Here is a 15,076-nt window from a genome sequence, read left to right on the forward strand (position 1 = left end):
TGTTACAAATGAATAAATGTAAATGAACAAACATTTGCGTTGCATTTACAATCCTGTGAAAACAGGAGGTGCTGCACCCTACTTCCTGCGCTTCTGATTCAGTATAGATTTTGTGAGCACATTTGTGCCACTGCTTAATTTACATAATTCCTTTAGTGAATCACGTGCTATTAATTTTATATTAATAACTATTCACAACTGTTCAAAAAAGCAGTTCAGTTCATTCGGAGGGAAAAATGGAGGGATCTCATACCGATAAACAGGCTGTGTGGCTCAGTTTTGTATTTAGCTTGCTCATCTCTCATGTCCCAGACAGATCGCTGCTGTCTCTTTACTATGAGGAAGACACTAAGGTGTCACATTTTCCAAAAGTGTCGCAACCGTCTTCACTTCACCACATGATTCTTTTGACATCTCAGGGGGTGATGAATTATGAAACAGTTTTTTTTTTCTCTGTTTTTTTGTTTTGATGAAGACAAACTCAAGATTCCTATCAGTGCCGAAGAAGAAGAACAGGGTGTTCTGACGCTCTCAACCAGATCCCAGTTCTGTATCACTGTATCACATCACAATGTCAAAATGCGTCATGTCATAATGCACCATGAGCCCCCGAAGACCCTTGTTGAGTGCTTTTTTTTTTTTTTAAATATAGAGGTTTTATTTATAGCGACTGTAGCGGTAAGTGGGGGCCAATGCTCTGAAAAGAGTTGCTCAGGAAGATGGTTAAGCGGAGTAGAGTAAGGGCATAGGCGCTTGAGGACAGAGCGACCCAGATGACAGTGCTGCCAGAATAATCACCCCCTCCCAGACAAGCCCGGACCGGAGCGCTGCTGCAGGAGCGTTCGCCGCGTGATGTCATTTTTATTACGCCTCGCCCTCACTCCGCACCACAGACGGCCCTCATGAATATTCTCCAGCTGACTTTCGGGGCTCAGTTGCTCACAGTAACACAAATGAGAAGCGGAGCCTGTGAGATTTTAACAGTATGTAACATTCCGGCTCGCTGTGTCCCTGTGAATGCGGTGTGAATAGGAGATATCACAGTAATACTGGGCTGAAACAGACAAACCTGCGTAAAACAACACTGCAAGGAGCCCAACTTAGATCAGTGACTCTGAGACTCAGCTGCGTTATGGATTTTAGTTTGTATTAGAAGTTTGGCTAAAAATAGATGGGAAAAAATTTGCAATTCTCACTTTGACATGCAGGGCCAATGCATTTCCAACGGGCATCAGTAATTTGTGGATGTCTAGAAAGGCAGACGTTTCATAAGCCATCTCGACTCAAGTTTTGATTAGGAGTGTCACATCTACCAACTGTTTTTGCTGATATTTTGCTCTTCTGTTGGAGTTTTGTGGATAAAAGCATCTAGTAAATGAATAAATGTAAATTACTGTTACACTCACAGATTAAGAATGGAAGAGGGTTTACTGACTTTTCCGTTTGAATGTATGTATTGTGTATTTGTGCTGTCAAATGACATCCAGTACACAAACTTATCTGCCTTCTCTTTCTTATTGAAGTTATTTTCTGTAAGTTTAAGTGAATCCCAGACAATTGCTTAGTCACACAATCACCATAGTTATCACTCAGCATTTGCAAGGTGTGGCTTTACGTTTGCTAAGGAACATGTTTAGATCAGACTTATTTAGGATAATGTTCTTCAGTATGAGGAAAAGCTCTGCAACATATAACAACATATTAATACTTTTATTCAGCAAGGAAGCATTATTAATCAAAAGTAGCAGTAAACATTGCTTAATAATTGATTTTTTTAATGTATATTTATTGGTTATTTTAGTAAGTTTTGCATGAGGATTGTCATTATGGAGGGTTCGTGTCAAATATGACAATTTGTCATATGTTTTACGACACAAATACATCTGCTGTAGGTGAATCTAGCCATGGTTAATAGAAATGCTTTTCCTGTGTGTTTTGCAGGTTATAGCCTCTCCAGTCTCTCAGCTGAAGACAGTGAGAAGTGGGAGAGTCGCAGGCTGCTGCAGGACTTTGACATTGACAGCAACTACACTGATGAGGTGCAGGTTGGGCCCAATGCTGAAAAAAACTGCACACCGCCTGGTAAGACGTTTAGCACCACACACACATACATCCTGTCACAATCTACCTGCTCTTTGAGTTCAACCGAGCAGATGAAACAGGAAGATGATTGTTTTTTGTAAGGAACTTAGCATGACAGATGACTAATGTCACTAGTAACTGGAAACAACTTCACAATGTAATTAAGCAAGAAGTCATGCGAAGTTTCACTTCTGAAATTGATGGTAGCATACATTGGGATGTGTATCAGACTTCAATGAACTTCAATGAACTTCGCAATCAAGTGATGCTTTTTAAAATGAAATATTCTCATGTCTCTTATTTGTTCTCCACTGATTTGTGAGTTCACAAAGGTGTTAGTCCTGTATCAGGACTCTCCTGTCATCAGTAACTCAGACACTAACCCTTTTGTTGCGTTCTGAGTGAGTAATCTTGCTGACACAGACTTTGCTATTGTTTCTTTTGGGGATCGCTGCAGGCTCGGGAACATAAAGTGTATTTCAAACTATAGAGACCTGTGAGCCGTGGCCAGGTCAAAGGTTAAACATGGATTTCTGGCCAAGTTGAAGACCAGACATGTCAACTAATTAAGACTTTAACCTCTACAAATGGGGTCTATGAACGTAAAGCTGCGCTAAGAAAAGTAAATGTCCAAATTGAATAGAACCTCATCAGCTGCTATGGCTGAGTTTGATTTGCAATTTGGTTGATGTCTGTACGAGTTCTCACGGTAAACACATCCACACCTACTTTTAATTTCTGACAGAATTAGTATAAACAATTTGACGTTTCCAATCTGTTCCTCATTATTTTTCCTCATTGTTATTCATTGTTTATTTGCACAGTTGGTGTAGATCTGCTGTGTAATTTGATTCACGAGGCTACATTGGGCTCCACACTCTTGGACAATGTGAAGAGGCCAATTAGAACAGGTCTGAGGGAAAGGTTAGGCTGAACAAAGTGGTCATCGATACTCTGTGGGTCTATTGATTGACCGTCTCCCTCTTCTTTCAAAGCCCTCCTCGTTCCCCCCTGCAATGCGTTTACCATAGACGGGGATCTACTACAGCACCCTGTCAGTATCTAATTCCATTTCACTACTCAGTTTGTTTGTTGCTCAGGAACTTATATAGTCAGACTTTTCTATGTTATACATGTTTTATATAGTTGCCCCAAAAAGTATTTGGATAACAGCCAGACTTAAAAATTTACGAATGTCTTTATATAACTAAATATCAAACCCACAGGCATTACAAATATTGCACAGACCCACGGGCAAAACAAATATTGCACAGACCGCAATAGCAAAATATTTCACAAAATTTAGTGTGAAACTAGAAACAAGTTTGATTTTGAATTACATAAAATAACAGACATGACTATCGTTCAAAGTTTTGGGGTTGGTACTTATTTTTACCGCATTTAAAAAAAGTCTCTTATGTTCACCAAGGCTGCATTTAATTAATCAGTAATACAGTAAAAACTGTTGTGAAATATTACTGTTTTAATTTTTTTAATATATATATATATAATTTAATCTTTTGATGGATTAATCTAATGCAGTCTTCAGTGTCACATGATCCTTCAGAAATCATTCTAATATACTGATTTGCTGCTCAAGAAATTTTTTTTTTTATAATTTTGGAAACAGTTGTGCAGCTTAATATTTTTGTGGAATCTGTGATACATTTTTGTCAGGATTTTTTTATGAAAATAGAAAGTTCAAAAGAGCAGAACTTATTTGAATAGACATCTTATATGTGTCCTAGATTAATAAAAGTATTCATTCATTCAATCTTACTGATCTCAAACTTTTGAACGGTAGTAAATATTGTTCAAATTGAAGACAAAAATCGGTTAAAAATAAATGCACAAATGGCTCAAAAAGAGTGAAGTTGATTTTGTTTGCAGATGCTCCTTAGTTTGATATTTTGCTTTTAATGCAATGAAACTATGCGTATATTGTTAAACGTGGCTAGAGTGTACTTAGGGGCCACTGTATGTCGTAAATACTGTTATTTTATATGTGTTGGCATGACTTTTATATTTTATTTGGTAAAAGTTGAAAAAGGGAGTGTTTTAGGCTTAAGGGAAACACTTAATCTGCAGTGAACTCAGAAGAATGTTAAGTCTTATGGAGAGTGAGAAAGAGCAAAACTTATGATTTGACATCTGTCCAGAAATAAAACAGAGTAGGTCATTTTCCATGGGGAGCCATTGTATTTACAGTGAGCTCAGTGTGTTACGGGCCGGCTCTGCTGTTATGAGGTGTAAAGGGAGCAGCTTTGCGTCTTTATCTCAGCGTGGCCTGCCTGCTTTTGTTTGTGTTTTTTTCTGTGGGCGGATTTGGGTGAATGTTTCCAAGTGGGGTCCTGGTGTTTTAGGAGGCTGTGTTCCTTGCCAAGCATCTCCTTGATCTTGCCGTTAAAGAGTGAGCTGTGCTCTTAAGCTCTCGCTTGTGTCCAGATGCCCGCTCTCCCACCCGTCTCCAAAACCAGCCTGGCGCCTTGGCACAGGCTGAGGGTTTCCTTACTCTGCTGTTTAAAACTATTCTTCCTTTAATACAGCTGTAGAAGTCTACACATTACACTAGAGAATAAGTCTTGCTCATTTCTTGATATTCAAACCTGTTTTTTTGCTACACATGCACGAGTGTCGAGAATAACAACATCATTCAAATGCATGAGTAAATGTCCTATGTTATCATTACAAACTACAGGAGTCACTCCTGAACTTGTGATGCCACATTTTGGTCTCATGGCTGCAAACAAGAAATTTGGACATTAAAAGTATAGGCCATTTTTGACAAAGTGATATTAGACTGGAGACCTATTACTGTGTCGTGACTTTAATATCAATACTTTATTCACCAAGGTCGCAATAAATTGACCAAAAGTGATAAAGACATTTATTATGTTTAATATTTCTGTTTTAAGCAATAATTTGAAAATCCTATTTTAAATAAAAGCATGCTGTTTATTTTCTGTTCGTCAAGAATCATGAATAAATATATCATGACAACAAAATATTAAGCAGCACAACTGTTTTTAATATTGATAGTAATAAGAAACCTATCTTGAGCACCAAATCAGCTTATTAGAATGATTTTTGAAGAATCGTGTGACACTGAAGACTGGAGTAATGATGCTGGAAATTCAGCTTTGCCATCGCAGGAAAAAAAAAATATATATATATATATATATATATTATTACATTTTAAAATGTATTTATATAGAAAGCAGTTATTTTAAATTGTAAATTAAATTGTTTTTAACAGTTTTTATGATCAAAAACATGCAGCCTTGTAATTATTTATATATATATATATATAATAATTTAAAAATAAAAATATAATTGTTAATTTTATAAATGTTTTAATTATAATAATGTTTAATGTTATTACTGTTGCTTTTATTTACTACTGCTTTTGACAGTGTGTTCGCTCTCTTTCTCTTCCTTATTGGGCTTTGAAGGCATCCCTTTCTCAGCATTCTTTCATCCTTAGTGTATTAGTAGTCATTTCATTTTTCTTGTATTCTCCCGTGAATCTTTAGGAGTTCTGCTTGTGCACAGATCCTCTTCGGCACTTCCTGAATATTCACAAGTGCATCATAACAATCAGACAACCCGTCATTAGCTTGATTACTGAAGCTAATGAGCTGTTAATTATCTCTTCATCCATCAACTCACATTGTCTGTCACATTGCATAGAATGTTGCTCAAGCAATAACAGTGACTGACTGGAAACCTTGACCTTTAGAAAATTGTGACCTTTGAACCAGTCACAATTTTCAAAATTTCAGAATTAATATATTATTATCATTTTCTTTTCAGTGAATTTTTTTACAGTTTTATCCATTAATGTTAAATACTTAAATAAAGTCATTTAATATAAATAAATTAATAAATAAACAATTACTGCTAACCTATAAAACCAAATCACAATCAATTACAAAATACATTTTAAATTGACATTCAGAAGTACAGGGAATTCTTCCCTCAGTGGTTTTAGACCAGATTTCTTTAATTGTTATATTGTTTATCAAAAACCATTTTATATTAGCTAAACATTCAACAACACTTAGTATGCGTCTAAGACGAATGATCTTGCTCATTTTGTCCGTCCATTTGCATTTGCCATGTCCTACTGTGACAGAGCTGCCTTGCCATAATTTTCATCTATCTTATTATATTGTGTTCACTTCCTCTAGTTGAAGTGTGCTCCTGTTTTTGTGTTTCTATCTACGCAGTTGGGCATTTGGCTAGCAGATGAGTCATGTGACCTGACCTTTGAGAGCTGTGCTGACATTAGGCTTACGGCAGAGAGAATAGGACTGTTGAAATGTGACTACACTTTGACGATCTGGCAGATGATTAAAATGCTTGCTCTCACCTTTTTTCACCTGTCTATTCTCTCTTTGTTTCCTCTTTGCGGTTACCATGCTGATATCCTCCACAGGAAGACCACAATGTTATTTTTATCTTTTCAGTACTAAAGCTTCTTTACATTTATGTCATTTAGTCACATGCTAATGTGAACTTTAAAATAGTTAGTGCTATTAAAGACATAGTTTACTCCAGGGTTATTATTTTTCACTAAAACTAAAACCATAAAAAAAAAAAAATAATAAAAACACTATAGATGTATTTAAAAAAAATATTATAAAGAATAAAACACAACAATTTGACTAAAACTAAAATGTAAACAGAAAATATAAAATAAAATCTAATTCAAAATGTTAACAAAAACTATAATAGGATATCAGTGTTGTGATATCAATTGATATCAATTCAACCAAAATTGAAAATTCTGTTAGAAGGGAACAAAGAATTACAACGGAATGAAGAGAGATGGCCAGAACGACTTAAAAGATTAATCAGTGGGATGCCCATGTTGCAGTGCAGCGTGGGTAGTTAGCCAGGCGACTGCCCTTTACACTCATTCACAAAACACACACACACACACACACACACACACACACATACTATAGAAAACAAACACCGCACATTATGAAAGATGAACATTCAGCATGCGGCACACAGCTTGGTCTTTAAACCACTTTCTACCACTTGAACTTTCTACAGCTGTTCATGGAAAGCTACAAAGTGAACTAACTTGGTTCTGCACAAAAAAAAAAAAAAAATGTCCTCCTCGATAGTGAATGTTTCTTGGTGGGAGAGGGAGTTTCTTCCTCTTGTGTCAGTCATATTTATGTTCCTCTAACAAAACAGAACTGCTTACATATCAGACCTCTTCATTGTCTACATGACTCCTGCAGTGTCCACTGAAGACAAATGGAAGCAGTCAGTGTTCTCATAGGAACTCCTGATTTGGATCGTGCCTTCTGAACAGCCAGTTGTGTGCTCTTAAATGGCCATTGTTTACAGTTTACACCTCCCTCACCTCAAAGGCTCAGTTTCAGATCTCTTTCTCTAGCTATTTGAGCTGCATTTGCACAATCAGTGTAGAGAAAGGACTGAAAATGTGCTTACTGTGCGCTTTACCAAAACGCCAATATTGCAGTTATAAACACAGTTTGTCTCTCTTTTGCATTGTCACTCACTCTTTCTCTCTTTGTTTCTGCATTTTTGTCCTCTCTACTACAACACACACACATATTTGTTTTTGACCATTATTATATATTTTTTTATTTACACTACCGTTTTGGGGCGGAAAGATATTTCAAATGTTTTTGAAAGCAGTCTCTTATGCTCACCAAGGCTGCATTTATTTGATCAAAGATACAGTAAAAACAGTATTATTGTAATACATTATTACAATTTAAAATAAATGTTTTATGTTTAATATATTGTAAAGTGTATTTTATTCCTTTGAATGCAAAGCTGAATTTTCAGCAGCCATTTCTCTAGTCTTCAGTAGGGCTGGGTATCGTTTAAAAAATTTCGATACCAATACCGATACCGATACCTTGATTTCGATACCGGTTCCTGATCGATACTTTTTTCGATACCAATTTTATGAAATCCATTTTAACAAGATTACATAACACATTACCTCAGAAAAACTTTGGTTTTATTTTTTCAGTTTGACTCATGCTCCTTAGTCAGTGCACAAAGGAACAAAAAAAGCACAAAGGAACAAAATATTCCTTATACATATACATAAGGTACAAAATATTTTTTTTTATAAAGAGCTCATGCTCACCAAAGCTGAATTTATTTCATCAAAAATACAGTAAAACTTGTAATATTGTGGAATAGTATTACAATTTAAAATCTTATTTGAATATATTTCAAAATGTAATTTATTCCTGTGTTGTCAAAGCTGAAATATGAAAACAGTTTTTGGAAGGTCATTTTTGATCACTTTAATGCATGCTTACTGAAAAAAAATTCTGACCAACACGTTTTTGAACGGCAGTGTGTACATTCAGTAGGTCATTATTGCAATATAAACACAGTCAGAGTGATCAACAAGGTATCTCTTCATTTACCAGTCGAAGACGCAGCAACTTTCTGCTCTTATGTTTACTCCGTGCACTGTCAAGGGCTTCATCATATCTGCCGCGGTACCGTCTTTGCAGCCATTATTTTACCACAAATACTGCATCGCACGCTATTATGGAAGCAGAATAGTCTCAATTATAATTCACGCAAAAAACATGATTCACACATGCGTAGACAATTTCACATGCATGCAACCTAATTCACGTACACACAAAAAAAATTCACGTGCGTGAAAAAAATATACATTCACAAAAATCAATTCACATGCGCAAAATAAAAGTATATATTCATAAAATACATTTCACAAATGCAAAACATAATTTGTAGATATACAACTGTGTACAAAAACCTTTGAATGTTTAAAATGTACGAGTTTATCCTTGAACGTGAATGTACAAATCGTCATACACGTGTGAATCGCCTTGGATTTGTGTGTGTGTGTTTTTGAGACTTTCCTGGCAGCGAACTCCTCCTACACAGAGCAGTCGTACTCTTTAGCCAATCAGATTTAAGCTTATCAATCGACCAATCGGTATCACGTGAGGGCGGGCCTACCGGCATGTTACGTCATCAGCTTTCGACCAAGAAGAACCGGTTCGTGGCTGAGCAGAGGTAATGTATGTGCACTGCTGTTGATCGGTTCATTTCAGTGTTTACTGAAGTTAAAGTTGTTCGAGATCAGTTGAAGCAATAGTTTATGAACTATTAACTGATGTAAGCAAGTGCTGTGGTAATCAGATGTCCCATATCGTGTCAAAAATGAAGAAGAATGATAGGCCTACTTGTTTTGTTGTATTTTAGCCGCAGGTACAGACAGCTCTCTCAGCTACAACAATCACGCTAATGATTGCAAAACAATCCTCTGTGGCCAATACCCACCTTAGCTCTCTTATCACTGGCCTCATCGAGATTGTTCTTTAAATAGTGAATATACCTATTTTAATGAGCACCCATTGTTTATTTGCCATTTGTGCAACTTGTGTATGTTGGTAAATTATTAAACACTTGTTGTTTCCCTGCATTTTTCAGGATTACTCCCCTTTGGCATGACATCTGGATAGCAGTCACAAACATCTTAATTCATGTTGTTTCTTTATTCTCTTTTATACTTTACTTTTTTTTTATTAATGTCTTAATTGGCGGTAACACTTTACAATAACATTTCATTAGTTAACATGAACTTATAATGAACTGCACGTATACAGTTTTGTTCATGTTAATTTCAACATTACTTCATAAAAATCTTAAAATTAGTTAATGCGCTGTGAACTAACAATGAACAGCTGTATTTTTAACTAACGTTAACAAAGATTTACAAACACAGCAACAAATGTATTGCATCATGGTTAGTTAATACATTAACTAATGTTAACTAATGAACCTTATTGTAAAGTGTTACCATTATATTCATCATTCATTTCCTTATGTTTTGTGCTGTATTGTCATCTCAAGTTTTTTAGTGTCACAGGACAATGTTGTGAAGCATTAATTTTATACAGGTATACATAGAGGCAATTAAGATTATGCAACTAAGATTACTCAGTAAACTCTATTCAAATACTATCACTTAGTCTCCCACGTCCTCTGTCCACACCTCTTGTACTATATAGGTTTTTACTATTTTAAATATCAGACCAAAATCTGATATGTCCTAACAGAGAGGTCTACTGATGACTGGATTGAACACAATTAATTTGTTAACTTTTCATTTGATGTATTGCACTTATATTTATATATACTTTAAAAGCAAAGAAGACTCTGACTGGATCTCATAACTCTGGAAGAGACGTATATTTATCTGTACTGAATGTTGTACTTCGTACTTAAGATTGTCAGTTCATGATCTTCATATGTAACAGGAACATTAATCATGATCAAGTCATTTTATATATATTTTATTCCCAAAGGATTCAGAAACTTTCAAATTAATAAAATGTCTACATAAAATGTAATTATGTATTTGAATCTTTTAATTCTGACAAGAACATTTAATAATGCATGCATAGCAGAGCTTTATTCATAGAGCGTGTACATATAGTTCGCAGGAGACAAATGAATACAGTAACAATGCATCACTTTCAACCTCTTGTTGAAACAACTGTCAAAATGGATGGCTTGCAACATGACTGTTTTGAAAGAATTACAGTAGGAATGGTTAGATCACAATACTGGTTGTCTGCATCTTCATACATCATCTGTCTCGGAAATCTGAAACAATAATACTACATAATATATGCAGCTTAAAAAAAAGAGAGATGTCTCCATATGCACTTCATTTACATTATCATCAGTTGAATGTGTGGTGGACAGCACAGGACATGAAAATCCTTCAATACTAAAAATAAATGTTTATGTTCACATGTGGACTAAACAGCAGTTCATAAACTATTGCTTCAACTGATCTCGAACAACTTTAACTTCAGTAAACACTGAAATGAACCGATCAACAGCAGTGCACATACATTACCTCTGCTCAGCCACGATTCACGAACCGGTTCTTGGTCGAAAGCTGATGACGTAACATGCCAGTAGGCCCGCCCTCACGTGATACCGATTGGTCGATGATAAGCTTAAATCTGATTGGCTAAAGAGTACGACTGCTCTGTGTAGGAGGAGTTCGCTGCCAGGAAAGTCTCAAAAACACACACACACAAATCCAAGGCGATTCACACGTGAATGACGATTTGTACATTCACAATCAAGGATAGACTCGTACATTTTAAACATTCAAAGGTTTTTGTACACATTTGTATATCTACGAATTGTGTTTTGCATTTGTAAAACGTATTTTATGAATATATACTTTTATTTTGCGCATGTGAATTGCTTTTTGTGAATGTATATTTTTTTCACGCACGTGATTTTTTTTTGTGTGTACGTGAGTTAGGTTTCATGCATGTGAAATTGTCTACGCATTTGCGAATCATGTTTTTTGCGTGAATTATATTTGAGACTAATCTGCTTCCATAGCTGTTGGCATCGAGCCTGGAGAAATGTAGCCACACTTTTGATCGACTTTTCCACATCTTTAGGGTATTGTGAGTGTGTGTGCTTGCGTGTCATTGAGTATGTGCGCGAGTTTGTGTGTGTGTGCTCGCGTCCATAGGCTCGCGTCTCATGAGAATGTGCGTGGACAGTTTGTGTGCGCGCGCGCGTCTCATAAGAGTATGTGCGGAGAGTTCCGCGCGTCTCGTGTGTGTAGAGTTTGCGTGTATGTGCGTAAGCGAATTTAGGCGTGTCGTTGTGCATTTCATATGTATTTGTTTGAGCACTGACGTTGACGAGTTAACCCCTTAGGTATCGAAATCTGGTACCGAAAAACAAGTCATTTTTCGATTCTCGATAGTATCGAGGCAATTCGGTCGGTACCTAAAATGTATCGAACTCGGTACCCAGCCCTAGTCTTCAGTGTCACATGATCCTTCAGAAATCATTCTTATATGTTGATTTGGTGCAAATTATATTATATTTCTTATTATTATCAATGTTAAAAACAGTTGTTCTGCTTAAAAAAAAAGTTTGATTCTTTGATGAATATAAAGTTCAAAAGCATTTATTTGAAATAGAAATCTTTTGTAACATTATCAATGTCTATACTGTAACTTTTGATCAATTGAATAAAAGTAATAATTTCTTAAAAAAAAAAAAAAAAAAAACTAGATAAAAAATCGTACTAACCTCAAACAAGTGAATCTGTATCAGTCGATATTGGATATTTATTTGTGCATGTTCACTTCTATTTTCACTTTTTGAACATAAGTTCACTTAAAGTTAGCCTGTAAAAACGCTAATAATTTATAACACTGTTTAATGTAATCTCAAATCTCAAAATTTATTTTCATACTGTATATTATAATGTAATGCATACAAATTTTTGTAGCATTTAAAATGGTTGATTTTAGTTAGTATTGTGCTTTATTTTTAATTTAATAAGACAAACTAGTAAATACAGTATATTAAACATTTTAATATTGGCTATTTGTAAGTTACTGGCCATAACATAAAAATAATTATCGATCTGCAAGATGGAAAATTGCCGCCTGCTAAATTATTTTTATAAACAATGCTATTAGCGGGTGTTGTTCATTCTTAGTAAATTTCCCTCCGAGTTTGTTGTTGTTGTTATTGTTGTTGTTGTTTATGCTAGGTAGAACATGAGAACATATCCAAGGAGACCCACAGAACTTCTTCCATTTTGCTTTAAAGCCATATGATTTGGACGAGTCTCCAACCTGCCACAAATACAGAGCAGAAAAAGAGAGACCTTAAGGTGTTCTTTTGTTTCCATGTTTTACTTTACCCATGCTCTTTCTCACTGACTCTGAGCTACTATCAGACATACAAGTAACTCAAAGTAAAAGCACATCACTCAGAATAAACAGAGGCTTTCTGCAGGAGACATTCCCTGGTGGCTCAAACTGGGTATATTAGACAGGCTCAAACAGATATTTGTTGTCCTGTTCACTGTGACTAACCAGGTTTTTCCTGTCACTCTTTGAGGAGAGATTTCTGGGAATTGCTGAGGCATAGGATTTAAAGAGAGAGAGAAACACATAATGCAAGCAAGATTTATTCGAGGGGATGTTGGTTATTTAAGTCCAGACAGGCTGGAGTTGGTTAAAGGTGTGAAAACTCTGGGTGAGAATTCACCATCATCATCATCATGATCCTCTTTCTCATTGCTACAACCATTGCTCAGTGCTAAGTGTTGTGAGTTGTTGACAGAACGTTGCTGTATGGTTGCTAAGGTGTTCTTTGTTGTTCTACCAGAAAGACTCGGGAGATAAGTTGATATAACAATATTTATTAACAGCCCAGTAAGCATAAATTTATAAAGTTCTTTGGCGTAGGCCCCATCCTTAGCGTGCAATGCGAGGGTAGCGAAAGCTGCATATCCTGCCTGAAGACGAAGGCAGGGGCGCAGCCGACCCCCTGGAGGTAAAGGAAGGGACCATCCTGGTGGTGGTGGGGAGGATGAAGGGGAAGGTACCATCTTGGTGGTGGTTGGGGAGGATGGAGGTAATTGGCAGCGTCAGAATCTGCGAACTCAGACAAATGTAAGTACCAATCTTTTATACTGCGAGTGTTAACACATGATTGGTTAGAAGTGAGGTAATACATGACGCGCTGATTGAGTCTTCCTGGCAGAACTTACGCTAAAGCTTTCATTTGTTAGCATTTTTCTATGCTGTTGCTAGGTGGCTACACGAGTGCTTTGAGTAGTTGTAAGTTTGTCAAATTAGTCCATAGCCAAGTCTAAATGATAATCTCATGCCTAAGATTTCTCGCTTTTCAGTGTAAATTGTTGGGTATTTTGCCCCTTTTTTTTCATCTACCTGCAAAAATAATCATAATATGAACCACTTAGCAAATCTCACTTTTCGTATTAAAACGTATGATACTTATATATACTTATGATGTATTTACTGTATGATTTGGGGTTGGATTTAAAAAAAAAAAAAAAACTTTAAGAAGTCTCTTGTATTTATTTGTTCCAAAATACAGTAAAAAGTAATATTGTGAAACATCATTACAATTTAAAATGACTGTTTATTTTAAAATATTTAAAATGTAATTCATTCCTTTTTTGATTGATTTGAAATAGAAATGTTTTTTAACATTATAAATGTCTTTATGGTAAATTTTGATGAATTTGATGTGTCCTTGCTGACTAAAAGTATTTTTTTAAATCGTACTGATCCCAAACGTTTGAATGGTAGTGTATGTATTTATACTTGCATGTGGTATTATTCCATTCTGTTTCCTGTGGGAATAGCCATGCCACTCCATTACAACGGTCTACATCACATTACCACTGTGTGTTTGGAGTTAAATAAAGCATGCATGTTGAGTGTGTACTATAGTGTGTGTTTTATTATGGAGTTGTGATGTAACTCTAAATAAAGAATGGCCTGCGGACAGTATGACAGGCTGAGGACAGTGGTAATGTGGATTCAGGAGGATGCACTGGCCCAAGGAGCTCTGTCACATGTAGAAGAGAAGGTCAGAATGTGCAAGACTGAGTGTGTATGCGCACATGAGGGGGTTATGCACATTTGTAGAGAAAATGGATATTAAAAATATGTTTTAAATATATTAAATGCTGAAATGTATGTTTTCAAAAATTCAATAAAATTCAATAAATTCAATAAAAAAAAAAAAAGATTTAGGCTTTACAATAAAAACGTTTTTTGTTTTTTTCATGTTATTAAAATGCTAATAGTGGAGTGAATCAACAAAAATGGATGTTAGACATTTACAATTATGTATTGCATGCGCATTTATTCAAAGTGACTTACACAAGTTATGTCTTTTTTCTAGCTGTGTAAGGTATTGGGCTCAATCTGAGTTGCATGTTACATGAGGGACTGGGACTGGGGACTGGGACAACCAGGGACTGGCTGATGTATTTTGGTAAATTGTTTTATTTGTGTCTGAATGCATTGGTTCGTTCGCCACTGAATGCGGCAGGATGACTTAATGCACAAAAACATATTGCTGACACATGAATTAGCTCAAAGTAATACAAATGAATTATTTTAGTTCA

At 35.7% G+C, this 15,076-nt stretch overlaps 1 protein-coding gene across 1 annotated transcript in view; it reads left to right on the forward strand.

Annotated features, from left to right (window-relative positions):
- slc24a3 (solute carrier family 24 member 3) overlaps window positions 1-15,076 on the forward strand; it is a 98,387-nt gene that overhangs the window by 35,632 nt on the left and 47,679 nt on the right. Inside the window, exon 3 of the mRNA XM_084392408.1 lies at window positions 1,942-2,082. Coding sequence (XP_084248534.1) covers window positions 1,942-2,082 — 141 coding nt within the window. The remainder of the gene's footprint in view (window positions 1-1,941; window positions 2,083-15,076) is intronic.

This window comes from Rutilus rutilus (genome assembly GCF_951802725.1).
Source record: "Rutilus rutilus genome assembly, chromosome: 20".
NCBI classification, from domain to species: Eukaryota; Metazoa; Chordata; class Actinopteri; order Cypriniformes; family Leuciscidae; genus Rutilus; species Rutilus rutilus.